At 43.1% G+C, this 26311-nt stretch overlaps 1 protein-coding gene across 4 annotated transcripts in view; it reads left to right on the top strand.

Annotated features, from left to right (window-relative positions):
* The window catches only part of DNAJC11 (DnaJ heat shock protein family (Hsp40) member C11), a 73474-nt gene that overhangs the window by 15858 nt on the left and 31305 nt on the right, over positions 1–26311 (top strand). Inside the window, exons 2-7 of one of the 4 annotated variants that reach the window (XM_072731146.1) lie at positions 4127–4157; positions 5767–6147; positions 6897–6986; positions 8961–9090; positions 11170–11243; positions 18006–18107. In XM_072731146.1, coding sequence (XP_072587247.1) covers positions 9003–9090; positions 11170–11243; positions 18006–18107 — 264 coding nt within the window. In that variant the 5' untranslated portion in view covers positions 4127–4157; positions 5767–6147; positions 6897–6986; positions 8961–9002. The remainder of the gene's footprint in view (positions 1–4126; positions 4158–5766; positions 6148–6896; positions 6987–8960; positions 9091–11169; positions 11244–18005; positions 18108–26311) is intronic. The other 3 variants (XM_072731145.1, XM_026005106.2, XM_026005105.2) reach the window with 3 other exon arrangements.

Raw genomic sequence — 26311 nt, 5'->3', positions numbered from 1 at the left:
CTATCAGATACAGGTTTTAAAATATTTTTCTTTTTTTTTTTTTTTTTTTAATTTATTTATGATAGTCACACAGAGAGAGAGAGAGAGGCAGAGGGAGAAGCAGGCTCCATGCACCGGGAGCCCGACGTGGGATTCGATCCCGGGTCTCCAGGATCGCGCCCTGGGCCAAAGGCAGGCGCCAAACCGCTGCGCCACCCAGGGATCCCTTAAAATATTTTTCTATTCTTCTATATAGGAAATCTTTAACTCGGGGTTACAAAAATTACATATTTTCTTTTAGAAGTTTTATGGTTTTAGCTTTCGTTTTGAGGTATATTTTTTTCAATTGTTTAAATTGTTAAAAACATTTACATAAAGTTTACCATCTTACCTGATTTTTAAGTATACAGTTCTGTGGCATTAAGTACATACATATTGTTGTGCAGCCATCACCATCTATCTCCTGAAGTCTTTCCATCGTGCAAAACTGAAACGCTACCCATTATATAATAATTGTCTATTTCCCCTCTCCAACTCCCTGGCAAGCATTATTCTGTTTTCTGTCTCTGATTTTTTACTACTCTAGGTACCTCATCTAAGTACAATCACATAGTATTTATCATTTTGTGACTGGCTTATTTCACTTGGTATAATATTTTCAAGGTTCATCCATGTTATAGTATGTGTCAGAATTTCCTGCCTTTCCAAGACTGAGTATCTCGTCATATGTTTGTACCACATTCTGCTGATAAGCATTCAGGATTGTTAGTTTACTAACAAACTTGCTCCCATGTTTCAGATACTGTGAATGATATTGCTGTGAACATGGGTTTACACATATCTGTTTGAGACCCTGCTTCCGATTCTTTTGGGTATATGCCCAGAAGTGGAATTGCTGAATCATATGATAAATCTGTTTTTACTTTTTTGAGGAACTACCAGTTTTCCACAAAAGCTTTATACTGTTTTACATTCCCACCAACAGTGCACATGGGTTTTAGTTTCTTCACATCCTTATCAACACTTGTTATTATCTGTTTGTTTCATAATAGCATTCTAATGGGTGTGAAGTGGTATAGGCTTTGATTTGCATTTCCCTAATGATTAGTGATAGTGAGCATCCTTTTATATGCTTATTGGCCATTCTTGTATCTTCTTTGGGGAAATGTCTAAAGTCCTTTATCAATTTTTAATTAGGTTGGTTGTTTTTGTTGAGTTTTAGGGGTTCTTTATATATTCTGAATATTAATCCCTTATTAGATACATGACTTGCAAATATTTTCTCCCATTCTACAGATAATTTTTTCACTTTCTTGATAGTATCCCTTGATTTACAAAAGTTCTTAGTTTTGAGTTCAGCTTTTCTCTATTTTCTTCTATAGCTTGTGCCTTTGATGTTATATCCAAGAAGTCATTGCCAAATCCAACGTAATGAAATTTTTGCCCTATGTTTTCTTGTAAGAGTTTTATTTACACTTTTAGCTCTTATATTTAGGTCTTTCATCCATTTTTAGTGAACAAAATTAATAATTTTAGCAAAGTTGTAGGATATGAAGTCAACGCACAAAAATCAATTGCATTAACTTTTATATATGACATTAAGTAAGGGTCCTACTTCATTCTTTTACATAAGAACATCCAGTTTTCCCAGCACCATTTATTGAAAAAAAAAAAAAACTGTCCTTTCCCTATTGAGTAGTCTTGGCACCTTACCAAAAATTATTTGCCCATATATGTGAATATATGTGTATTTCTGGACCCTCTATCTTATTCTGTTGGTCCACATGTCTGTCGTTATTCTAGTACCACACTACTTTGATTACTGTAGCTCTGTAGTAAGCTTTAACATAAGGAAATATAAATCCTCCAACTTTGTTTTTTGTTTTTTGTTTTTCACATTATTTTGGCTCTTTGGGATCCCTTGAGATTCCATGCAAATTCTAGGGTGGATTTTTCTATTTCTGCAAAAACTGTCATTGGGGTTTTGATAGGGATTGTACTGAATCTTTTAGTTGCTTTGAGTAGTAGTAACATTTTAATAATATTAAGTCTCCCAATACATTGATGTGGAATGTTGGGGGTTTTTTATGTCTTCTTTAATTCTTTCAGCAATGTTTCATAGTTCTCATAAAAAGTCTTTTATCTCGTTGGTTAGATGAATTACAAGATTCTTTTACTATTATAAGTGGAAGTGTTTTTCTTAATTTCCTTTACAGATTGATGATTTTAAGTGTATAGAAACTAGTTTGTGTGTGTTGACTTCGTATCCTGCAATGTTTAAAATCCATTAATTCTAACAGGTTATTTTGTGGGTGGGTGGAATTGTTTATTTTCTTCATATAAGATCATACAATCTGGGAACAGATTATTTTACTTCTTCCTTTCCAATTTAGATGCCATTTATTTCTTATCTAATTGCTCTGGCTAGGGCTTCCAATACTATGTTGAATAGAAGTGGTAAAAGCAGACATCTTTGCCTTGGTCCTGATGTGCACACATCCCGATGCATGTTCTGTTGTCATGAGTAGAATATTCTGTACATGTCTCATTGGCTTACTGTGTTGTCCAGGTCCCCTGGATCCTTCCTTCTGTCTGGTTATTCTCTATGTTATTGGACCAAAATATTGAAGTTTTACTCTATTTCTCCTTTAAATTCTGTCAATTTTTCATATATTTTGACTGGTAATAAATAGTTATAATTGCTTTATGTTCTTGCTATATTGAGCTTTGTATTAATATATATTGTCCTTCCTTGTTTCTTGTAACCCTTTTTGATTTGTCTATTTTGTCTGATGTTAGTAGAGCCACCCCTATCTTTTGGTTACTGATTGCAAGAAATATCTTTCCATCCTTTCACTTTTCTTTTATTTTTGTCTTTGATTCTAAAGCAAGTCTTTCTGTAGGTAGCAAACAGCTGGGTCATGATTTTTTTTTTTTTTAATTCATCCTGCTAGACTCTGTCTCTTTATTGGTGACTTTAATCCACTAACATTTAAAGTAACTGTTGAGGGACACCTGCATGGCTCAGCAGTTGGGCCTTTGGCTCAGAGCATGGTCCCAAATTCCCAGGATCGAGTCCCGTATCAGGCTCCTTGCATGGAGCCTGCTTCTCCTCCCTCTGCCTATGTCTCTGCCTCTCTCTCTCTCTCTCTCTGCGTCTCTCATGAATAAATAAATAAAATATTTAAAATAATAATAAAGTAACTATTGATAAGTAGGGTCGTATTTCTGCCGTTTTGCCATTTCCTTTCTGTGCCCTTTTTTTTGTCCTTTAATTACCAAATTGTGGTCTTTTGTGTTTAGCCAATTTTTTTTATAGTGAAACATTTTAACTCCCTTCTCTTTTCTTCTCATGTGTATTCTGTAACTGTTTTCTTTGTGGTTACATTTAACACCCTACCATTCTACTTTGAATTTATACCAGCTTAACTTCTAGAGTGTACAAAAGCTCATTTTTGTACAGCTCTGTCTCAGGTCTTTCAGTTATTGATGTCACAGAATTACATCTTTATATGTTGGGTGTCCAAAAAATAACCTAGTTTGGTTGTGGGTTTGGGTTTTTTAGGTTTGTGGGTTTTTTTTGTTATTGTTGTTGTTTTGTTTTTTGAGATTTATTTATTTTAGAGAGAGGAACAGTGAGCATGCACACGATTGGAAAGGGCAGAGGGAGAGGGAGAATCCCAAGCAGACTCCCCACTGAGTGTGGAGCCCAACCCGGGGCTCGATCTCACAATCCTGAAATCATGACCTGAGCTGAAGCCAAGAGTTGGACACCCATCCAACTGTGCCACCCAGATGCCCCATCTAGTAATTGTTTTTTATAATGCTTTAGATTCTTATGTAAAAAAAATACGAAGTTACAAGCCAAAGTTACAAAGGATCAGCCTTTAGTCTAATAATTTTTTTCATGTGTTAGTCACTTAAATTATTAAGAAAGCAAAATGTGGTGTCAGGGCCTGTTTTTACGGTAACACTAGCTTTCATAATTGCCCATGTGTTTAATCTTTAATTCTTCACATGGCTTTGAGTTACTGTCTATTGTCCTTTCATTTCAACCTGCAGAACTCCCTGGAGTATTTTCTGCAGGACGGGTGTAGTAGTAATGAACTCCCTCACCTTTTGTTTATCTGTTTTTGTTTCTCTGAAGGTCTTCATGTGTCCCCTACCTGTGACACAAGGTAAGGGCCAAGGTTCACTTTACTGTATGTGGATGTTCCCTTCTTTCAGCATCATGTATTAAAAAGACTATCTGTGCCCCATTGAACCATCTTGACATCTTTGTCAAAAATCACATGGCTATATATAGGGGGTTGATTTGTGGACTTACCTCTGTGGATTGACATTTACATCTGTTCTTTCACAAGTACCACACTGTCTTGATTCCCGTAGCCATGTAATCTTAAAATTCAGTAATGTGAGTCCACCAGTTATTTTTCAACTATTTTGGCTAATAAAATAACTAGGAAAATAAAAAAATAATAAAATTTATTTTTCTCCATGTCCTTTGTTTTTCCACATGAATTTTAGAATTAGCTTGTCTTCTTTCTACAGAAAAAGGCCTGCTGGGATTTGGGGTTGCATTGAATCTATAGCTTTGGGGAAATGTAGCATCTTAATAGTATTGACCCTTCTGATATATGAAGATGGTTTTATTCCTCCATTGTTTCTAGTCTGTAATCTCTGTTAGCAGTGTATTGGGGTTGTCCTCAGACATGTCCTCCACATGCTCATTACATCCATCCCTAAGCAATTTATGTTTGTTGATGGTGCTCTAAATGGTATTGTCTTTTTAAATTTCAGTTTTTAGGTTATAGGAATAATTGATATTTGCTTATTGACCCTGTAGCCCCATGACCTTGCTAAAACATCACTTAGTAGCTTTTTTATAGGTTATTTCCCATGTAAATGATGTCTGCAAATACGGAGTTTTAGTTTTTCCTTTCTAACCTGGAAGCCTTTTATTTTTGTGCCCTACTGCAGGAATTTCATTTTTGTGTTGTATAGCATTGAATCCAACCATTTTAACAGACCACTAAACTCTACAGTCAGGTCACAGAGGACCTTTTTACTGTGAGTTTTATGATCTCTGAGGTTAATTTATAATAGATTTACTTTACATTAAAAATAGAATCAGATGATTGAGATGACGAAACTTTTCAGACTTAAAAGCACAATACATCTCTTAATTTTATGTAGGATTTTAGAAATGAGTCTGCAACTAAAGGTTTCATTTTTAATGATATCACAGATTTTGAAATGATATCAGTGTTTTTATGATTAAGAGTTTATCATTTATGAAATATCGACCCAGTGACCTTAGCTATTCAGTTATGATGAAAGGCCCAATCTAATCTTCTATTGAATGTAATATTTATTAAAAATGAAACCTCTCATTTCTATTACTTAATCAATAGCACATTAAGCCATTTATTAATATGATTACAGAAGGCCTTGCAGATTAGATATTCCGCCCCCTTGTCATCTAGTTTTAACAACCAGGAAACAGCAGCCTAAGCTAGAAGTCAGCCAGATCTGTCTAATCGTGCACTTGTAACTTTTATGAGATGCTGGAAAGAACAATTAAAATTTGCAGAAAGAAAATAATTTATAATTGCTGTCTAGGAAGGTACAAGCCCTTTTTTACATCATTACATAGGTAAACCTACTTGGAGAAGATCTACTTTATTTAGTTAACTATTACGTATTTGCTTAAAACAATGGGGTTTGGTACAGCTGGCGTACTGGCCAGGTGTGGCAAGAAATGTATTGCATGATTGATCTTGGCAGGGAAAGAAGCCAGTTGTAGGAGAAAGAAGAAAAACCTGCAGACATCAGAATGTTGAGACACGTCTCTTCTATGGAGTCTTGTGTTCTCTATTGAAATAGAGCGTACATCTAGAAGACGGCACTCATCATAAGCTTGCAGTTCAGTGAATTTTCACAAACCAGGACCGCTTCACAAATGAGCATTCCTGCCACCCCATGCCGCAGTGACGCCTTCTCTCTGGACTGTTCCGATTTCTGCATGCAGGCCACCTCAGAGGATCAAGCTTCACTTGTGACAGTTAGGGTAGCCAGAGTGACCAGCTCCCTACTGTGTGCATAGCATGCTTGAGCACTGTACAGGTCTTTCTTCCTTTACTTCCAACAGTGACTTTGAGGAGAGAGGTACTGTCCACAATTTCAAGTTGAGAAAACAAGGAAGAGGTTTTACAAGAACCACACTTACAAGCTTGTGCTGTGTGTTGGGTACACTGTGAAGCCCTGTATGGTCACCTCTCGTTTCATTGTCTCCCCGTCCCTGAGAGTTGTCATCTCCTTTTGCCAATGAGCAAATTAAAGGTCGGAAGCTCGTTTGCCCCAAGCCTGTGTTTTTACCAGTAAACTTGGAGGTCGATGTGTCACCACAGTGGAAATTTTGTAGATGAGCAGATGGAGAGAAAGAGAAGGCAGCCAACTACAAGTTGTTCATTGTAATTCTCAGAGGTTACACCAAAGAGAAGATGGAAGAAAGACAGTGGTGCTAGCATGGGGCAGCACCTGCCTGATTCTTGGAGGCCAAGGGAGGCTCAGTCAGCAGGGTCTTTGACCCTTTCCAAGGAGCTGCTGATTTAAAGCTACATGCAGGGATCCCTGGGTGGCGCAGCGGTTTGGCGCCTGCTTTTGGCCCAGCGCGCGATCCTGGAGACCCGGGATCGAGGCCCACATCGGGCTCCCGGTGCATGGAGCCTGCTTCTCCCTCTGCCTGTGTCTCTGCCTCTCTCTCTCTCTCTCTCTCTCTCTCTATCATAAATAAATAAAAATAAATAAAACTACATGCAGATGAGCCTCTGTCCAAATAAGCAGTAAAGGTCCATGTCTGGTTTAAAGCACAGGCTGAGGGGCTCAAGGATAGCTCTTTCTTTTCTGGATAACAGATCATGTGAAGTCAGAGCTGGAAAGGCTCAGAGAAGTCAGTCAGCCGGCCACCTCCTCCCCAGACGAAGAAGCCATGGGCTTGCTTAGAGGTAAAGACACTGTCCTGAGGGCACCAACGGGCACTGGGCACATGCAACTGACATATCTTACCAGTCATGGTGCTATCTTCTTTTGGAGTTCTTTCCTTGTTTAAAACCTCTGGTAGGGGTGCCTGGAGGGGTTCGGTTGGTGAAGTGTCTGCCTTTGGCTCAGGTCATCTTCTTGGGGTCCTGGGGTGGAGTCCCAAGCTGCTCCCCGCTCAACCAGGGAGTCTTCTTGTCCCTCTTCCCCTCCCCCCGGCCCCGCATGCTTTCATGTGCTCTTTCACACTCTCCCAAAAAAAACGAAAATCCATGGGAATCCCTGGGTGGCTCAGTGGTTTAGCGCCTGCCTTTGGCCCAGGGCATGATCCTGAAGCCCCAGGATCAGGTCCTGCAGTGGGCTTCCTGCGTGGAGCCTGCTTCTCCCTCTGCCTGTATCTCTGCCTCTTTCTCTCTCTCTCTCTCTCTCTCTCTCTCTCTCCTCTCTCTCTCTCTCTTTCTCTCTCTGTTTCTCATGAATGAATAAATAAAATCCTTAAAAACAAAAGCAAAAAAAAAAAACAAAAATCTTTTTTAAAAATTTTTAAAAACTTTTTGTAAACTTGTACAACGTTGCTGGTTTTCTAGCATCTGAATACCTTAGTCTCATATAAAGTATTTACATTTTGTGCCAGAAATTACTACTAGAATATAATAAAGTTTTGGGTTTTTTTCCCTTAGTGGAAAAAACCCATGAGTCCTGAATTGGAAGATACCAAAAAGTTGTGGAAATTATTGAAAAATAGGCTCTAATGTTTTCCCTTGTACCCTTGATCACTTGATTAGACCCTATAAGCTTCTCCTTACAGATGCTTGTTCTGAGACCTGCTCCTAGGGCACCGTTGGTCCTAGCATTGTCACCCTGGACCTGGTGGGTGGCCAGATGGCTGGTTTTTCAGGCCTCCTTGGCATGTTGGCAACCCAAAAATGGACTCCCTCAAATGTGAGGGAGTTGTCTCCCAAAATAAAATGTTCTTTACCTGACCATCATCTGTATAGAGCTGCCTATTGAGCATCATCTCTGATAGATCAGCATAGTCCCTGAGGCTGATACAAAATCAGACATAATACTTACCAAAAACAGGCCAAAGGAGCTAGCAGATAGGTGGCTCAGTGTTCCTAGGGCCCCTGAGGGGTCTGTTTCTGAGAACTACTCAGCTGTGTGGCAGGTAAAGTAGAATGTGGGTCCTCACCACCACCCCTCCACCCAGTCCTCCCCTGCCGTCCCTTCTGTGTGGCTAAAACACATGCAGAGTCCATTCTACTTACTTCGTGTCATCTGTTCTTCACATAGTCCATGTTCTCCCTCAGACTGAGGATGTGTGAGGACTGGGGGCTGTATTCATTGGAGAGGGGTATTCTGGGTTTGGGAGGAAGGGCATTTGTTCCTGTTATAGGATAGTAAAGCATTTTTGCCTGCTTTCTGTGCTACCTTTTAGAATTAGAGGTTGAACCAGAGGCGTGTGTTAGTTTTACAATTTGTCTTTGATTTTTGAGGGTAAATATTCTGAATTTCCTTTATCAGAAAACCACATAAAATGCATGCCATTTCCTGTATAGTGGTCTACAGCTTTTTTCCTGTCTACACCAATTTTCTGTTAAGAGTACCTTGGCATGATTTATCTCAAATAACAAGTTAAAAAGTAAGCGGGTCTCTGACGTTTTTAGTTTCAGCTCAGAGCACATTGAAACCGTATAGAGACGCATCTGATAGCATTTCCCAGCAAAACACAGTTGATATTGACGTCCATAATTGATCACTTTATTAACTGAAAAAAAAAAAAAGCCTCATTGAAGCAATAAAGCATAACTTCATTATGTCCTGTGTGCAGAGAACAGACATGTTGGAAAGTGGCTGACAGGCTCCCATTTCAAGGCTGATTCTGATAATGATAATATTTAAAGAGCATCGATTGTACTCTAATTGGATTTTTCTTTCTGTAGGCCTCTTCTGAAGAGCTGAAAGCTGCCTACCGGAGGCTGTGTATGCTCTACCATCCCGACAAGCACCGAGATCCAGAGCTCAAATCACAAGCAGAACGACTGTTTAACCTTGTCCACCAGGCTTATGAAGGTCAGTGGAGGGCTTGGCTTCATGCAGACGCCCTGGAAACAGCGGTTCAATTTTTAAGAGACTTGATTTGTAGAGGACAGAAAGAGAGTCCTTAGAGGTGTATAAGAGAGGAGGTTAGGTTAGTGCTTTTTTACTGACAGGGGCCTTTGAAAGAGTAGTATTTTGCTTTAGAAATCAATGTGTCCAGTAAGTGGGAAATGAGAGTGCAGGTAGAGCAGCACACAGGGTCTGGGCTGCAGGGAGCACTCGGGCTCTAAATCGCTCACTGGTTTTCTTCTAAAGGGAACTCTTAGAGGTAAAAGGCTGATCGCTACAGACAAGCCTTCTTTGTTCTCTTTTTTATGAGAAGATGTACAGGAATGTTTTTTTTTTTTTCATCTGACGCTGATTTTATTGGCTCTGGAGCATTCAGTTAAGGAAAGGTTCTAACAAAGGGAGGAAAATGATGTTAGGAAGGCCAACAGGAAGTAGAATCAAGTAATTCTGGTTTTTGTGCTTACTACATGTTAGGTGCTTCAGAAAGAGAATTTTGTGATGGAGTTGTGCATAACGTGTTCAAATCACTGATAGGTCCAGAGTTGCCGTTGGAGATGGTGGGAAAGCTCTAGCGATGTAGTGGCGGTGGACACACAGCAATGTGAATGTCCTTATGCCACTGAATCATTGGCTGAAATTGATTCTGTGTTATGCATATGTTGCCAGTTTTAAAAACAAAAATTAAAAAATATTAATTCATTCTTAGGATACACACTAAGTAAAATAAGTTGTTTATTCCAGAGCCATTTGGTGATTTGGTCCTTAGTTAGACCAAAAATTAGAAAAGTGTTTCTTTACAGAAATCAGAAATCAGAAAGACTTCTGATTGCAGACACAAAAGCATATGCTATATTTCACTTTATGGTTTTACCAAATAATTAGATTTTACTGAGGAGTAAAACTTGGGCTATGGCGTGTGGCACATGTCTGAGGTCAGCAGTGGGTCTTCAACGGACTTAACTCCATTCAGACCACTTCTGCGGCGGTCCTGACCAGAAGCTTGGTCCTTCTCTCGTACTCTGTTGCCTGCATAGCTGCATTGATTTTACTGATGTCTAAATTGCCCATGTAGCCAGTTCGTGTGGTTTTGGAAATTCAGGGAAGAGTTAACAGAAAACCCTAGCAGAGCTTGTGGAAGTGCTGCGGCAGCAGACCTGGCCCCAGTGTTCATCCTAACGGGGAGACCAAAGTAAAGCTGTGAATAAATAATTCCCTGTGAAATCCTACAGATTAGCACGAGAAGTCTGCATCCCACGTTTTCCAGTGGTCAGCATTTCTTTCTTCCCCATTAGATTTGAATATGGATGGAATCATTTACATCGTTTTTTAAATTAGGCCTAAAAATATATGGGAAGTCTCAAGGGAGAAAAGATTCAAAGGTCTGGAAGAGAAGCTGGCAGAGGAGAAGAGCAAGGACCATTGGCTTTCCTGACACTTATGTTCAGTTTGGATGCCCTCTCAGTAACTCTGCCCCTTGCTGAGAAATCTTTTTCTGATGTACTTACTTAAGTGATGTGGCCACCACCATAGTGACAGGTGTTTGTGTTTTCAAATGGTGTACAAAAAAGAAGAAAAGCGGGAAAGGAAAAAAAAACTCACTGTCTTAGAAGGTAGTGAAACGCTATAATAGAGTAAGTAGTAAATCATCTTTTTTTACAATCAGAGCCTGTCTGAATAAGCTTTAGAAACTGGAATTAACTCTTTCAGCCTGGGTCCATTTTAGGCTGTGGCAGAAACTTAATTCTGTTAAAAATAACGTTCTTTACTGATACTAGGGTACAGCTTCCTATAAGGTGCATCTCACAATTAAGAGTAGCTTGAACATGAAAAATCCAATATTTTTCCTTTATGTCCACCTTTAAGCACATCCTAGATCAGATCTGAGAGGCAGCTAGGAGGAAAAATGCACAGGGGATGAAGAGAGCCTCTTGGTGAAATTGTGGCTGGACAGGGAAGAAGAAGAGTTGGACATACTTGATGATGTTGCCAGGTCTGGAAGGAGAATTGTGTGCTTTGTAAACATGTGTGATTTTTAATTTGCAGTGCTTAGCGACCCCCAGACCAGGGCCATCTATGATATATATGGGAAGAGAGGACTGGAAATGGAAGGATGGGAGGTAAGAAAAACCGCGTGTCAGTGTCCCAGAAGATTCCTCACACATCTACAAAACAACAGCCCCCCCTCACCCCCCCAGTCCTACAACCCAGATCACTGGGAAATACTGGGAAATGCTGGCGTACCTTCTTCACTTTGTATTCTGGTCTCAGAGACTGAGTTCTAGGCTAGGCTGTGCCTCCGTGTACCTCTGTGTGCTTGGGCATGCAGTGATCTAGCTGATCCTTAGTGTCCTAACCTGTCCTGTAAAAAGCAAAGGGCATAGATGATGCCAGTCATTTCTAACCCAAGAGAGGGCACAGGCTGGTTAGGGAGCTGATGGAAGACCATTTCTTCAGGGCCCAGCTCTGTCTCCACATGCATTTCCTGCCATCCGGCATAGTTTTGTGCCCCTCTCTGCCCCAGCTTACACGTAACCGGATCTGAGATGTGTTTGTGTTGGTCATGTGTTGTGTGTGGGAACAAAATGGAAGCCTGGAATAGTTGAGAACTACAGCATGAAAGTGCCCATAATGAAATAAGTTTCCCTGGCAGCCCTGCTGCATGAAAACAATCACTAAAATTCACAAGATTCTCTTTTCCCTCAACGCTGCTGCCTCTCTCAGAGCCTCAAGCATGTCCATGTTACTGTCTACAGTAGGAAGGCATGAGGATCAAGTGGGAAAATGAATATGAAAATTAGTGATAAAACTCTTAAGTTGCTATAAGAACATGTAGGTGTTATGATTTAATTTCATTAAGGAAACTTGGTTCTGATGCCCAAGAAATTGTGGGAGGCTGTTAGTGTTAAGTTGGGCATTGCTGACTTCTTTCTTGTCACTGTATAAATTACCCTTGAAGTTCTTTTGGTATTTAATCTCAGGCCAGTAAGTCTGTCTCCTCTAACTAGTATTAAAGCCTCCTACAGGCTTTCAGATGAGGAGTACAAGAGAAGCGAGACAGGTTCTACTTGCCTTTCCGCTGTTGCTTAATATTGGTGGCTTATGGGCCATATTCTACCTGTGGCCATGTTTTGGGTGCCCACATGTAAACTGTAGTTGCTAATATTTAAAAATGGGAAGTTTTGCATAAAAATCCAGTTGTCTTTCTTCTCTTGAAAAAATTAGAAAATCTGGGAGCAACATACCTGAATTGCCCTGTGAAGGGCAGTCCACCATATTTCAGGAGCCTCTTCCCCGTGGGTAGGGCTGTGCCGTGACCTTCCCCAGTGCTCACCACTTGCTGTCTTCTTACAGCTGACCTGCCCTTCATCCGCGTGTCCCACCTGGCTCCAGTAGGCATTTGATTTCTAGCCTTTGGCTTGATGGAAACAGCAGTGCTTCACGTCACATTAGTTCATTGTGGCAGAGCCTTGGGTCTAATAGCTTAGCATTTCTCCATCCTAAAAGGAAAATAGAATCCCATTTTATTTATTGACTTTCTCCTCAACCTTTGTACACCATGTTCAGACTCCATTGTTTTTTGAAGACGTAGGTTGGCTACAGTTTTTCATGGGTGCAGTCAGGGCCACTGAAAGGCTGGAGCCTCTCTTACATGTCCCTCCTTCAGAGTCTAGGTTGTTAATTCCCAGCAGCATTAGCCCAGCTAATGGAGCCAGCAGGGTAACATTTTCCTGGCAAAATGCTGCGTGGCTTCCTCTCGCCAAACCAGATTATCTCCCCATTAGAAACAAAGCAAAACCACACACACAGTAATGATTATAAAAGTATGTAGACTGTCACAGATGGTGAATGGATAAGCTTTTATATTCATATATTTTTGTAAGCTACTTTATAAGGAAATCAAGTTCTCATCGATCAGAATTAGCTTGTGTGTGTGTGTTTGTGTGTGTGTGTGTGTGTGTGTGTGTGTGTGTGTGTGAGAGAGAGAGAGAGAGAGAGAGAGATACTAAGCCTTCACTGAAGATAAAAATGCTTTCAAGGAAGAGCACATGAAAATACCTCCCCACATATTTACTAAGAAATGTATTGGTGCCTAGCATACGGTGGGCAATTAAGCCCATTGTTATGGGCGGTAAAGGAGTCTCACTGAACTGGAGCATTTTGTGGGGCTGGCATCGTCACTGCTCCAGGCAGAGCTTCCTCCCCAGGGAGAAGCTGAGTTCACGTCATGCTGCTGCTAATATTCTTTGACTCTTAAACTTTGCTGATTGCTGATGATCTCCACTTGCCACCTATCTCTTAGTCTGAACACACGGGCAGTGGCTGAAAAAGGAAATGCACCGTCAGAACCATAGCTCCGGAGACACCTTCGTCAGGGCCCTCCACAGGCGTATTGGCCTCTCCCTGTCTCGGGGGTGGGGGTCACCCCCTTCTGTTGGTTGGCACTGGGGAGGAAATGTGAGCTTGCAGGCTGCAAAAGATACCGGCCCTGCTTTCAGCCATTAGTAAGTTTTCAGTCTCTTTTTTTTTTTTTTTTTAAAGAGAGAGCAAGAATAAGGAGGGTGGGTAGGGACAGAGGTAGAGAGAGAATCCCCAGGAGACTCCACACTTGGTGCAGAGCCCCACAGGGGGCTCGATCCCACAACCCTGAGATCATGACCTGAGCCAAAATCAGGAGCAGACACACTTAATTGACTGAGCTACCCGAGTGCCCCCCACTTTATTTTCTTTTAACCTTTAAGAGACTTTGTCGTTCTCTGGCAGGATTCCAAAGGAAGGAGATGCAGAGGTGCAAGCATTCCCCACTTGTGAAACCAGTCATTTTAGTTACCCAGGCTAATTAGTGGTGTTTGTGGGGATACTCGGGGTGAAAATGAAATTGACTTCAGAATGGCAAGTCTCAGCTTTGAGCTGGGAGTGCTTGATGGTGTTGAAGCTGGTAACAGCAGCCAATGTAGTAGAGTGCACAACTCAGTAGCACTGGCAGGTGTTAGATCACGTCCTGTGGCCCCGACCGTCCATGGTCTAGATTCCGTCTGCAGCCCCATAGGTGATCTGTGTCTCACTCTGCTCTGTCTCTGACCTCAATCTTACGGTGTCTAGGAAAGTAACCTGCATTAGTAGGAGCTACAATCTGGTCAACATCATGAAAACAAAGACTTAGAAGCTCTCACAGACTAAGGAGACTAGATGACGAAATGCAAGCCGAGAGCCTAGACCAGATCCCAGAACATACCAGGGATGTTAGTGGAAAATCTAGTGAAATCCAGAAAGTCTGGGTTCAGTTCCTTGGAGTGCTCTAGGGTTGGTGTTAAATTTGGCAACTGTCCCTTGTTAACAGTAGGGAAAGCAGAGTGAAAGGTGTACAAGAACTTTCTGTATTGTCTGTAATTTTTCCAAAGTTCTAAGTAATTTTCTAAAATTGTTCCAAAACTAAAGTCAAGGAGCACCTGGGTGGCTCAGTAGTTGAGTGCCTGCCTTTGGCCCGGGGTGTGATCCTGGAGTCCCAGGGTCGAGTCCTGCATCGGGCTCCCTGCATGGAACCTGCTTTTCTCTCTGCCTGTTTCTCTGCCTCTTGCTGTCTCTCATGAATAAATAAATAAAAATCTTTAAAAAATAAAAAAATAAAAACTTTAAAAAATAAAAATAAATAAAACCAAAGTCAAGTAGCTAGAATCAGAAGTTTCAGACCAGACAGTATCTCGGGAAACCTGTAATTTAACCCCTCATCCATAGCTGCGATCTGAAGCTTAGAGAAGCGAAGTAACCCCCACACACACCTGATGCCACCAGGAGGTTAGAGGCAGTGTGGGTGAGTCTGCCCTCTGTCCTCCTACCACACAGCCTTGCTTTTAGGGACCCCTGCTCCCTCCTCCACTGGGTAAATCACTCTTCCTGGTTAGCACAGGGATGGGCCTAGTTTGTAAATGGACAGTTAAGGCAAATGATACAGGTGTGTAGAATCATGGGCTGCATGTGATCCTCTCTGTTATGGAACATGTCTGGTATTTACCAGCTAGCACAGGGTTCCAGGTGCTGTGTGACTTGTAGCTGGCTCAGTCTCCTACCCTTCTCTGCCATGGCACACTGTATGCGATGGGCAGAAAGAACAGAGGATGTTAGGGAAGCAGGACTCTGCCCTGCCCTGCCCAGCTCTTCCCTGCTCTGGAGGTGCCAACCATCCTGACTTCGCAGTTAGCTTTGATTATGTACCAGCTGTTTGCCAAACCTATGTAAAATCGGCTAGAAATGGAATGACCTCACACCTTTGGAGTATTTGCATCTTCAGCTCATCACAGTGTGGCAGAGAGAAAGGAATGTGCAGCTATTAATTCAGTCTGCAAAGGTCAGGCAGCTATAGAATTTCTGAAAACAAATCTTGTTCTGCTTTGGCCTCTGCAGAACCTGACACTTTCCAGTCTTTTAATTCCTGGAATCTTACAAATCTGTATATTTTAAAAATCTCAGGAACTCGTGGAGTCTGTGTCATTGGTTAAAGTTTGGCTAGTCAGACTTGTGCATAATTTGCATTCTCAACACCAGTGTCCTGCTGGACAGAATATTCAGTGTGAAACCTTTTCATCCAAGTAGAAGAGCTGGATTACTCTGTGACCCTTTGGAGCAGGTGCTTCCCATCCAGACCCTGCTTGGCCTTGGTAATGCATCACTTAGGTCACCACTGGCGGGTCCATAGTCACAGGCTTACCAAGTTAGGGTTCAGAGGTCACAATTTCTAAAATATTTTAAATCCTTTTTTCCTGATCTTTCTATATGTTCATGGTTAAATGGAGTAATTACTTATATTTCCCTGAAGCTCTTTTGTTTTTGTTCTCTGTACTGGAGGGAGAGGCTGATGGGAGACAAGGGAAGGTGATGAAAGTTGAAGCATCAAGCCTTCCTCCTGCTCTGTCCAAGGTCAGGACATAGGGTGGAAGCCCATGTCCTCAACTTCAGAGAAATAGCAGGGCGAGCCTCCATATCAGTTCAGTACAATGGAGGATGTTGCTGTGAGGCCACAAAGCAATCAGTGACATGCCATTGAGGATTTTGATTTGTTTTGGGGTAATTTTTGTGTCTTCATTATAAAACTTGCTTTAGGGACACCTGAGTGGCTCAGTGGTTGAGCATCTGCCTTTGGCTCAGGGTATGATCCCAGAGTCCTGGGATCGAGTCCAACAGGGGGCCTGCTTCTCCCTCTGCCTGTATCTCTGCCTTTCTCTGTGTGTCTCTCGGGAATAAATAAAAATCTTAAAAAAAAAAAAAAGAAAAGAAAAGAAAACTTCCTTTAAAAGAACCACTGCCGCTTTTTAGTAATTATTGATTATAAGGGTTATTAGAGCCAAAAATGTGTTCTTTATTTTTTCTCTTTACATCCTAAAAGCAGTAGTGAACAAATTTCTCAGTGTTTTTTGAATAAGCCAGTTTTTATATTAATTTTTCTATATTGCTGAATAATAAAATCAAGGTGCACAAAACCTGGAGTATGACCCCATTTCTGTTAGAATGTACATGCACACGTGTGCACAGAGGGTGTCTAGGAAGATACATAAAAACTAGATGCTAGCCCTGAGAAGGACGGCGGAGAAGAGAGGGTGCTATAGGCAAATTGTACTGTATCCTTTATATCCTTCTGTACTATTTTGATTTTTTGCTGTGAGCGTGTATTTTTTTAAACAATTTTTTAAACTTGTGATTTCCAGGATTGCTTCTTCTCACATCACCTCCCTTTTTAGCTGTTCTGTGAGCAGCCTCTCAAGGCTCCTCTGTATTTCTCCCACTGATACAGGGAATGTGCTCTCTGGGTTTTCATGACTGTCCCACCCCCACTCTCAGTGTTCCTCACAGGCCGTGGAATCTTAGACCCTAGAAATCACGGGGTGCGGTTTCCTCTTTCACAGATGTGGGGCCTGAGATGGCCTGAGGTCCAAGGTGGCATTTCCTTGCCTCTTTGAAATCTCTACTTTATGACAAACTAAGAAAAAAGCCAAGTTGGAATGCCTAATATTCTCCATATTTGACATCATTGTGTAACCCCGAGCGTTCATGTGGTCTGCCCTTTGGTACTTGAGTACTGTTTATGCTAAAGTACATCTGACATTATACATTCTCAGGGGTATCCTAGTGTAGGGGGAAGAGTCCCACTGTTGTAAAGATGCCCAGGCCTGAAGGCCAAAGACCACTTGGTCCAAGCTGGAAAGCTTCTCTAGTGATGGCCCCAGCATACTGGGAAGAGACAGCAGGGCTACGGTGGGCACGTTTGCCCTTTGCTTTCATCTTTAACATTTATTATCTGTGCTGGGATTCATTAGGAAATTTAGACTGTGAAACTTAAGGTGGTTTGTTCTTGGGGCTCCGTCGTGGCTCAGTTGTTTGAGCATCCGACTCTTGATTTCACTTCAGGTCATGATCTCAGGGTTGTGAGATCCAACCACACATCCACACTCAGTGTGGATCCTGCTTAAGATTCTCTCCCTCTTACCCTCTGCCACTTCCCACCCCACCCTCGAGCATGACCTCTCACTCTGTCTCTAAAAAAAATTAAAATTAAAAAATAAGGTGATGTGTTCTTTGTAAGGTCCTGCAGCCTCAGAGATCAGTTACTGAAATCAAGGATGCTTCTCTCGCTGGAGAGCTGAGGAAAAGCATGGCCCTGGGGATGATCAGGGAAGAGCTGAGTGGGTGTAAGTGTGAGCCTCACCTCATCAGAGACTGTGTCCACAGGAAAAACTCATTGGGGTGTCACTGCCATTCATAAAGTCCCGGGGAAAGGACTGGCCAGCCCAGGCCAGGTGGACACACCTCAGTTAATGATGTCCGCTCTTTGTGTGTTTTCTTTGCTTTCTGGGTCCTTAACTGTCTCCTCCTCCTGACTGTGTCCGCAGGTGGTGGAAAGGAGGAGAACACCAGCTGAAATCAGGGAAGAGTTTGAGCGGCTGCAGAGAGAGAGGGAGGAGAGGAGGCTGCAGCAGCGCACCAACCCCAAGGTGAGCCAGGCATGCTGTGGGGACAGTTTAGGGCATTGGTGGGCCCAGGATCCTTGTTGCTGGTGAGATTTTTTTTTTTTTTTTTTAAGTAATTATATACCAAATTGGTAGAACAAAATTTTGTTTATCTGAATGGCATCTTTCTGGAAAGCAGCTTCCAGTGACTTTCAGCAAAGCTGCTGCTCAGGTCTTGAAGAAATGTGCCTTCAACCATGTGCACAGAAGACAAAACCAGTTCCAGATTTCTGGCCCAGACAGCAGCACAGCCCAAATCTTGAGACCCTTCCCTGCAGTCGAGCTGCCCAAGCCCTTGATAGGTTCCAGTCAGGGGATGCTATCAGGGAGAGGGCAGCCACCAGACTACACCACTTAGGCTTGAGATATTTCCAGACTGCCTTAGGCGGGGGCCCAGGCTTTTATCCTCCCAGGATAGCAGTGCCATAAACACCAGTCCCCAGGTTCTTTAGGCAGCAATAAGATGACCCCCCTTTGACTCAGTCAGGTCCCCAGGGGAGCTTGAGTCCTGTGACCCTGAGTCTGAGAGTGACTTTTCAGTCCCACATATGGTATTTCGTCCTTTGATTTGTTAGGGAAGCACATTGTTCTGAGTGCGTGCCCAGCCCTATGGCAGATAGGATAGCTCAGTTGATTTAAGATACCAGATGTATGAATGGCTAACCAAATGTGGCCCAGTATTCCTGTTCAACTTTGCTTGGTAAGGGGACCCAGCAGCCGGACTTCCATCAGTGTGGCCAGGATGGCCTGGCAGGCAGCCTGAAAATCTCCTAAAGAAAAAGAACAGATGCTAGCATACAACTGGGAAGTGTGATAATATGAACTTCTGATCACATATATTCCCGAAAGTGGATTTTTTTTAAAGACTCCTACAACAGTTAGAGGACCGTAAATTCAGAATGCTCCCATCTATTTGAGGCCTGCATTTCAAAGTATATCTACAAATACCAACACCTCTCCTTTCTACTCAGCCTCCCTGCCACAGATGATGGCGTCAGTGATGCAGAGCGGCTTTTGGTCCTAGGCAGGTAGAGAACTGAAACACCAGCCAAATCAACCTGGGGCATAGTTAGGAGTGCTAAAGTTTCTGAGGCATCCTGAACCATGTTTGTGGGTTCCCTTCAAGGGGCCAGTGGTCAGGGCCACGCACTGTGGGGAGGTCTGGTTTGAAAGGTCGGTGTCGGCAGATGGAGTGAGGGTTGAGAAGATGGGGTGGAAGCCTGGCAGGAGCAAGCTGTTGCTTTGGTATCTTTGCTGTTCTGGCTGGAGTTTTGCTGCATTCAGAGCAATGAAGGGGAAAGAGAACGTCACAGTAGCCTGAGCCTCTGTGTCCTGCAATAAAATTGGCCATCTGGGTGTGCGCAGTGATTGCTTATTGGGATTCTGTGAAAATGTGTCTCCAGGCCATGTTTCTGTGGAATGAGGGAGCACAGCTGTGACCATTTCACACAAGCATGCAAGTTATTGTAAAATTCCTAATACTTTGCTACTTGCATAAACTGCTTCCAAATAAATAAGGCATTTTCTAACCAGAAATAGTAAGTGATAACCAGATGTTGGCTGTGCAGCATTTTGAGGAGAGGTTTTGAGCTAGGTCTTTTATTCTGTTTCAGGGGAGTTTGTTTTTCATGATGAGTGGTAAGGGTTTGGAATGTTCTCATCCAAAGAAAGACAGGGGCAATCTTCTCCTTTTAAGAAAACCACAGGAGAAGGATACTTCTGATGACAATCGGGCTCAGCACTGACCTATCCCAAGGTATAGGCAGGCTAGGTACCATTATGGTACTGCTATTTGAAATTTGGATGGGCATTTCTCTCTATTGTTACTAGTAAGCTTATTGGGCAGGGATTTTCCAGTAGGATGTATATACCAAGAACAGGCAAAGAGGTCAAATGGGAAAAATCATAGATTGGAAATACTGACTCTGACACAGTGATGTGTTTAGTTTTCTTGTCTGTAAAATGAAGCCATCTAGGGGTGCCTGAGTAGCTCGGCCAGTTGAATATCCAACTCTTGGTTTCAGCTCAGGTGGTCATCTCAGAGTCATGGGATTGGGCTCTGTGTCAGGCTCCATGTTCTCAGCACAGAGTCTGCTTGTCCCTCTCCCTCCTCCTCAGCCCCTCCCCCTGCTCGAGTATATGTGCACGCACACTCTCAAACAAATAAAATATTTTTTTAAAAAGTAGGAAATAGGTGTTAATTTATTCAGACCAAGTTAATTTAACAGACCAAGTTTGTTGAGTAAATGCACAGTGATACTGTGCATAGGTCCTAGTGAAGTTAAGAACTCAGTGTCGTGTCCATGTTTCCTCCAGCACTGCATGGGAAATACTTGGCTTGGTCAGGCAGTTCTGGGCCTGTGGTGAGTGGGCTTGAATGGGGTCTGGCCATTGGGATTTCAAAATGGCCATCTGACAACACCATTCAGCCTTCTCCTGTGGCCTTGGCCCAGTGGTGTTTCAGTGTGGCCAGCTACCTATGAATCTTGGTTTATGTGAAATAAGCTTTGGGAAACACTGTGGGGCTTAGAAATAAATGAGCGCAATCTCCAACTCTAGAGTGCAAGCCACCAGTGGAATGCGTGTGCAGACACGCTCACACGCACAGGTGCCAGAGACAGCATGGTGGTGTTTTCCGCTTGGAGTCAGGAGCCCTGTACAGGGATTCAGATTCCACCCTCCCATTATGGGCTCTGAGTCAGGCCACTTTTCCTGTCTTAGTTCAGTTTCCCCTTGTGTGAAATGGAAGGTTTGCAACCAAACCCACTATGGGGGGTCGGAAGACCCCAAAGTCCTTAGTTTAATTGCCTCTGTTCTGTCTTTGTCGTGTGAGAGAAAAGTCCTCTGTGTTTCCTGCTGGAAAACCTCAAGCTCAGGTTGCTGGCGTCTCAGGATCTCCCGGGCCCTCATATGGAGCAGGTCTGGGAGGGAATTTATGGCTGGGACAGACCAATGAGACTCATCGGCATCTGGAGCACCACGTGTGACTGGACTCTAACTGGACTGCCCTGGCCACCCTACCACTGTCTTCAAGATGTCTGTTTCATTGGCTTAGTCCATCTACATTTCTTGCCTTTTTAAAGACTTAAGGTCATACAATAGGGTTGCTGTGCCATGTTCATTCATATTGATTATTTTGATTCCTTTCTTTGTTAAAACCCATAAGCCTTCTATTATCCCTCTGATGGCAGCCACTCTATGAGTCTAAGGATGTCAGATCTCGGACAGCACTGTGGGACTTTATTACTGCCTTCTAATGAACTTGTTCACATCCCATGTGAAGCAGAGCCTTAAGTCAAAGACTGCTTGGGAGGTGTCAGGGTCTGCCCCTGAGGGTGTGCACTGTCTGCTTTCAGACCCTGTTATATTACAGTTCAGGGGGTACGCTGCATTCTTTCCTGGACCTTCTATTTCCTTTCTCCATACAGAGGTCAACATAAACTCCCTGGCAAGGCCTTCTTTCTGATTTTAGAAAGGCCAGCTTATCAGTTTGGTTCCTGTAATAGCTTAAAAATATGATTCAGCTTTATCAGGAAAAAAATCTAAATAACGTATCAAGGATCCATATAACAGTAAAAATATTTTTAAATCCCAAAATGTTTTCATAAAGATGCAAGATTACATTACTCAATTATTTTTAAAGGGTTTTTTAAAAAGCTATGTATCGGCTGCCGTGGCTAATGATTGCAGGCATTCGAATGAGCCCATGGCTACGACTTCAGTCTGTTCTCTGGAAATGGCTCTGATGTCATAAACTGCCTCGGCTCCACTGACAGGAACATCTTGCAGAAGAAAAGCTGTTTGAACCCATATGTTTGTTGTGCTCAATGGCAGGAGGGGGCGATTCAGCGGATGCAGAAACAGGCAGCTATTGAAAGGGAAGAAATTGGGAAGTGTCATGGACAGGCCAAGTCCAAGGAGGCTGTTGTTTACAGCAGAGTCTGCAGAAGAGGACAAGTGATGGCTACAGGAGGCCGTTCCTACCATCCTGACAGCATAGCTGCTCAGAAACAAGATGTCAGAATAGACACTGCTATTTATGTAGGGGGGAGGTGGGCAGTGGGAAACTCTGGTAAATTTGTGTTTAATCCTCTGTGATGTCAGACAACAAAGGTTCCAACTTTGATCTCAGAATGAATCTGCAAAGACAGTCTCAAGAGCCAACCCTAGGCTCATCAACTCTAAAACAGGCAAACTGCACATTGCCTCTTAACGCAATTGCCTCTTTTGGTGGAATTTTCAATTAGTAATTAAGAATGCGTTTGACAGAAATTTCTCACATTATCCTTATGGCCAGATAAAATATAAACATGAAAATAATTCAGAACGGAACATTCCTGGCTGAATGAACAACTGATTCTACTCAAAGAGGGTTGATTAATGCATCATCTCTAGCCTGGTGAGAAGCTTCTCATCGTGGGAGAAAGGCTGTCACTTGGCATGCTCAGAATTTCTATGAATGATGTCAATGAAGATATGTCTATCATATTCTCAGGTGACCCAAAGACAGAGGACAAAACCACAATTCTAAAAGATCCCAGTGACCTAGAATGTGAAGGTGAAACGTTCTAGAAGGGGAGACGGGAAAATGGTGGTCTTTAACTGACTGGGCTTAATGTTAACAACAATTTAGAATATTTGTAGGTTGGGGATGGGTAAGGTAAAGATGATTCATGTATTCACAAGGCAGTTTATATTGGGTGCCTGTAAGGAGCCAGGCCCTGTTTCAGATGTAAATGTGCAGCAGAGAATAACAGACAAGACCCTGCCCTCTTGGATTCTAATTGAGAGAGAGATGCAATAAACACAATACATGGGCAGCCCTGGTGGCGCAGCGGTTTGGCGCCGCCTGCAGCCTGGGGCGTGATCCTGGAGACCCTGGATCGAGTCCCACATCGGGCTCCCTGCGTGGAGCCTGCTTCTCCCTCTGCCTGTGTCTCTGCCTCTCTCTCTTTCTGTGTCTCTATGAATAAATAAACTTTAAAAAAAAAAAACACACAATACGTAAATTATATAATATGTTAGAAGGTGAGGTGATAATGCTATAGCCAGAAGATAGATCAAGGTAAGGGGGGAGGACCACAATTTTAAATAGGGTGCTCAAGCCTTGTTGAGAAAGTGATAATTGGAACAAAGACAAGAAGGAGAGAAGAGTTATCCATGTGGATATCGGGAAGAGCCTTCTAGATGGAGGGAGCAGCTAGTGGAAAAGGATAATGGGTCTGGTGTGTTCGAGGAATAGCAAAGACACCAGTGTGTCTGGAACAGTGGTGGGGGAATTAGTAGCAGCTGAGGTCAAAGAAACACATCTTCTCCTCTGTGGAGAAGCAGCAACTGCTCTTTTTTTTTTATGATTTTTTAATTTATTTATTTATGAGAGACACAGAGAGAGAGAAGCAGAGACACAGGCAGAGGGAGAAGCGGGCTCCATGCAGGGAGCCCGATGTGGGACTCGATCCCAGGACTCCAGGATCACGTCCTGGGCCTAAGGCAGGCGCTAAACCACTGAGCCACCGAGGGATCCCCCAGCAACTGTTATTAATTCATGACAGTTTGAGAGAACAGAACCAACAGCACGAAGACGATTTTGGCTTGGTGTAAGGAACACTGAACAAAGCAGGCTGCTGGGGACCAAAGGAATCGCACTTTTATCCACCATCTCATCCTGAACACAGAGCAGCAAGGACCTACATCTTCGGGGGGAGGGGGGGAGAGTTATATAATTAAGATAAAAATAAGTTTTCCCGGCTGTTCGCAGAGTCAGTGTGGGAGTGGATTCCAGGCCGGCAGGTGGTGCTCCCATCCTGGCTGGGTGGAGTTCCTTTGATGACCTCTGGAGGAGGGAGGGCTGCCCCCAACTCTCCCCCTCTAAGCCCTGCCTGTGAGCAATGGTGTCATTTGGTTCTGTTGGTTCTTCCTGAAAACTTCTGACATTCATGGGCACGAGAAGTCTACTAATTTTTAAATATGCATATAAGGCCTTTCCGAGATTTTACTCGTTTTTAAGGTTTTTTTATTTGAGAGAGAAAAAGAGAGAGCACAAGCTTGCACAAGTGAGGGTAGGGGCAGAGGGAGAAGCAGACTCCCCTCTGAGCAGAGAGCCCCACATGGGACTCCATCCCAGGACCCCAAGATCCTGACCTGAGCTGAAAGCAGATGGTTAACTGACTGAGCCACCCAGGTGCCCCAAGATTTTAATTGTTTTTAAGGAAACTTGTTTTGAAGTCTGAAGTGTGGGGAAATTTTTTCAGTTTTTGTGGTCAAAGTCATATTCATAAGCAGTTTAGTAGGTGACTAGGGACGCCTGGGTGGCTCAGTGGTTGAGCCTCTGACTTTGGCTCAGGGTATGATCCTGGGATCTAGGATCGAGTTCCGCATAGGGCTGCATGTGGGGAGCCTACTTCTCCCTCTGAAGGTGTCTCTGCCTCTCTTTCTCTGTCTCTCATGAATAAATAAATCTTTAAAAAAAAAAAAAAAAGTAGGTGACTAGACAGACACAAGCAGTTGCCTCCTCCCACCCGTCTCTCTAGGCCTGACTCCAGCCCCCCACCCCAGAGGCGCCACTTCCAGCACTCTGAGCTCTTGCTTGGGACATTTCTATGTCCCTGAGTTGTGTGTTTATAATGTTCTCTGTTTTTTTCAATCTTAGCAATTATGTGTTGACCTCCCGCCAGGAAAGATAAGGATGCAGTTCCCCAGCACACACACGTTTGCCATTTCACCCAGTGTGGTTATAACCCCCTTTTGAGTTAAGTGAATGTTCACTGAATAAATGCTTGGCCAAGCCAGGTGATGTACCATGACTGCCTGACTTTTTTTTTTTTTTTAATAAGTTTATTTATTTATTTTAGAGAGGGCGTGTGGGGCTGAGGGGTGAGGGGAGTGGACAGAGGGTGAGGGAGAGGCAAATTCCTTGCTGAAAAGGGAGCCTGACACGGGGCTCAATCTCACAACCCTGAGATTATGACCTGAGCCAAAATCAGAGCCCAATGCTTAACCAACCGAGCTACCCAAGGGCCCTCACCTGAACTCTCTTTTTTTTTTTTTTTTTTTTTTTTAAGATTTTTTATTTATTCATGAGAGACACAGAGAGAGAGATGGAGAGAGAGAGAGAGGTAGAGACACAGGCAGAGAGAGAAACAGGCTTCATGCAGGGAGCCCGATGTGGGACTCGATTCCAGGACTCCAGGATCAGGCCCTGGGCTGAAGGTGGCACTAAACTGCTGAGCCACCCGGGCTGCCCCTGACCTCTCTTAAAACACTTTTCCCTCCACAGTGTTATAATTGTCTCCTTTGGTTTCTTTGATGAACTTTCTATAAATCTGTCACTAATTTGTTTCCAGACTGTCAGGACTGAACATGTCCCCCTCAGTGCCATCGGACTCCTTAGGTATGCTGTCATTCTCACTGATTCTGGTGGCACCCCTTGAAGCCCCGTGCTTTCTGGCCTGCTGTACAGCTGGGGCCCAAGGATGTCCCTCACTGGCTTCCTTGGAATGCCTTTCTCTTCCTTCAGTGAACACCTTCTTCCTTTCCAAGGAGCAGCCCCAGGAAGCACTGCCAGACCCTGAGACACACTGAACAGCACCTCCCTCCCTTGGATGGGTTCCCACACCTCCCTCCTTTTTTGATATATCCCTTTCTGTGGAGAAAACCCATCTTCCAGTACCTTCATTAAAGAAAATCCCTGAGGGGTATCCCTGGGTGGCTTAGTGGTTTAGCGAAACCTTCGGCCCAGGGCGTGATCCAGGAGTCCCAGAATCAAGTCCCACGTCGGGCTCCCTGCATGGAGCCTGCTTCTCCCTCTGCCTGTGTCTCTGCCTCTCTCTCTCTCTCTCTCTCTCTCTCTCTCTGTCTCTCATGAATAAATAAACAAAATCTTTTTTTAAAAAAAAAAAGAAAATCCTTGGAAGGCAAATTTCTTTGTCCTTCCCATACACACATACTTTGTTGTCTTTATTTATTTGTTTGTTTGTTTGTTTGTTTATTTATTTATTTATTTATGATAGTCACACAGAGAGAGAGAGAGGCAGAGACACAGGCAGAGGGAGAAGCAGGCTCCATGCACCAGGAGCCCGACGTGGGATTCGATCCCGGGTCTCCAGGATCGCGCCCTGGGCCAAAGGCAGGCACCAAACCGCTGCGCCACCCAGGGATCCCCTTTGTTGTCTTTTAAAGGAAAAATTAAT

The sequence above is a fragment of the Vulpes vulpes genome, chromosome 12 (genome assembly GCF_048418805.1).
Source record: "Vulpes vulpes isolate BD-2025 chromosome 12, VulVul3, whole genome shotgun sequence".
Classification (NCBI taxonomy): Eukaryota; Metazoa; Chordata; class Mammalia; order Carnivora; family Canidae; genus Vulpes; species Vulpes vulpes.
Note: the sequence above shows the minus strand (reverse complement) of the source record. Positions and strands in the feature narration are given on the sequence as shown.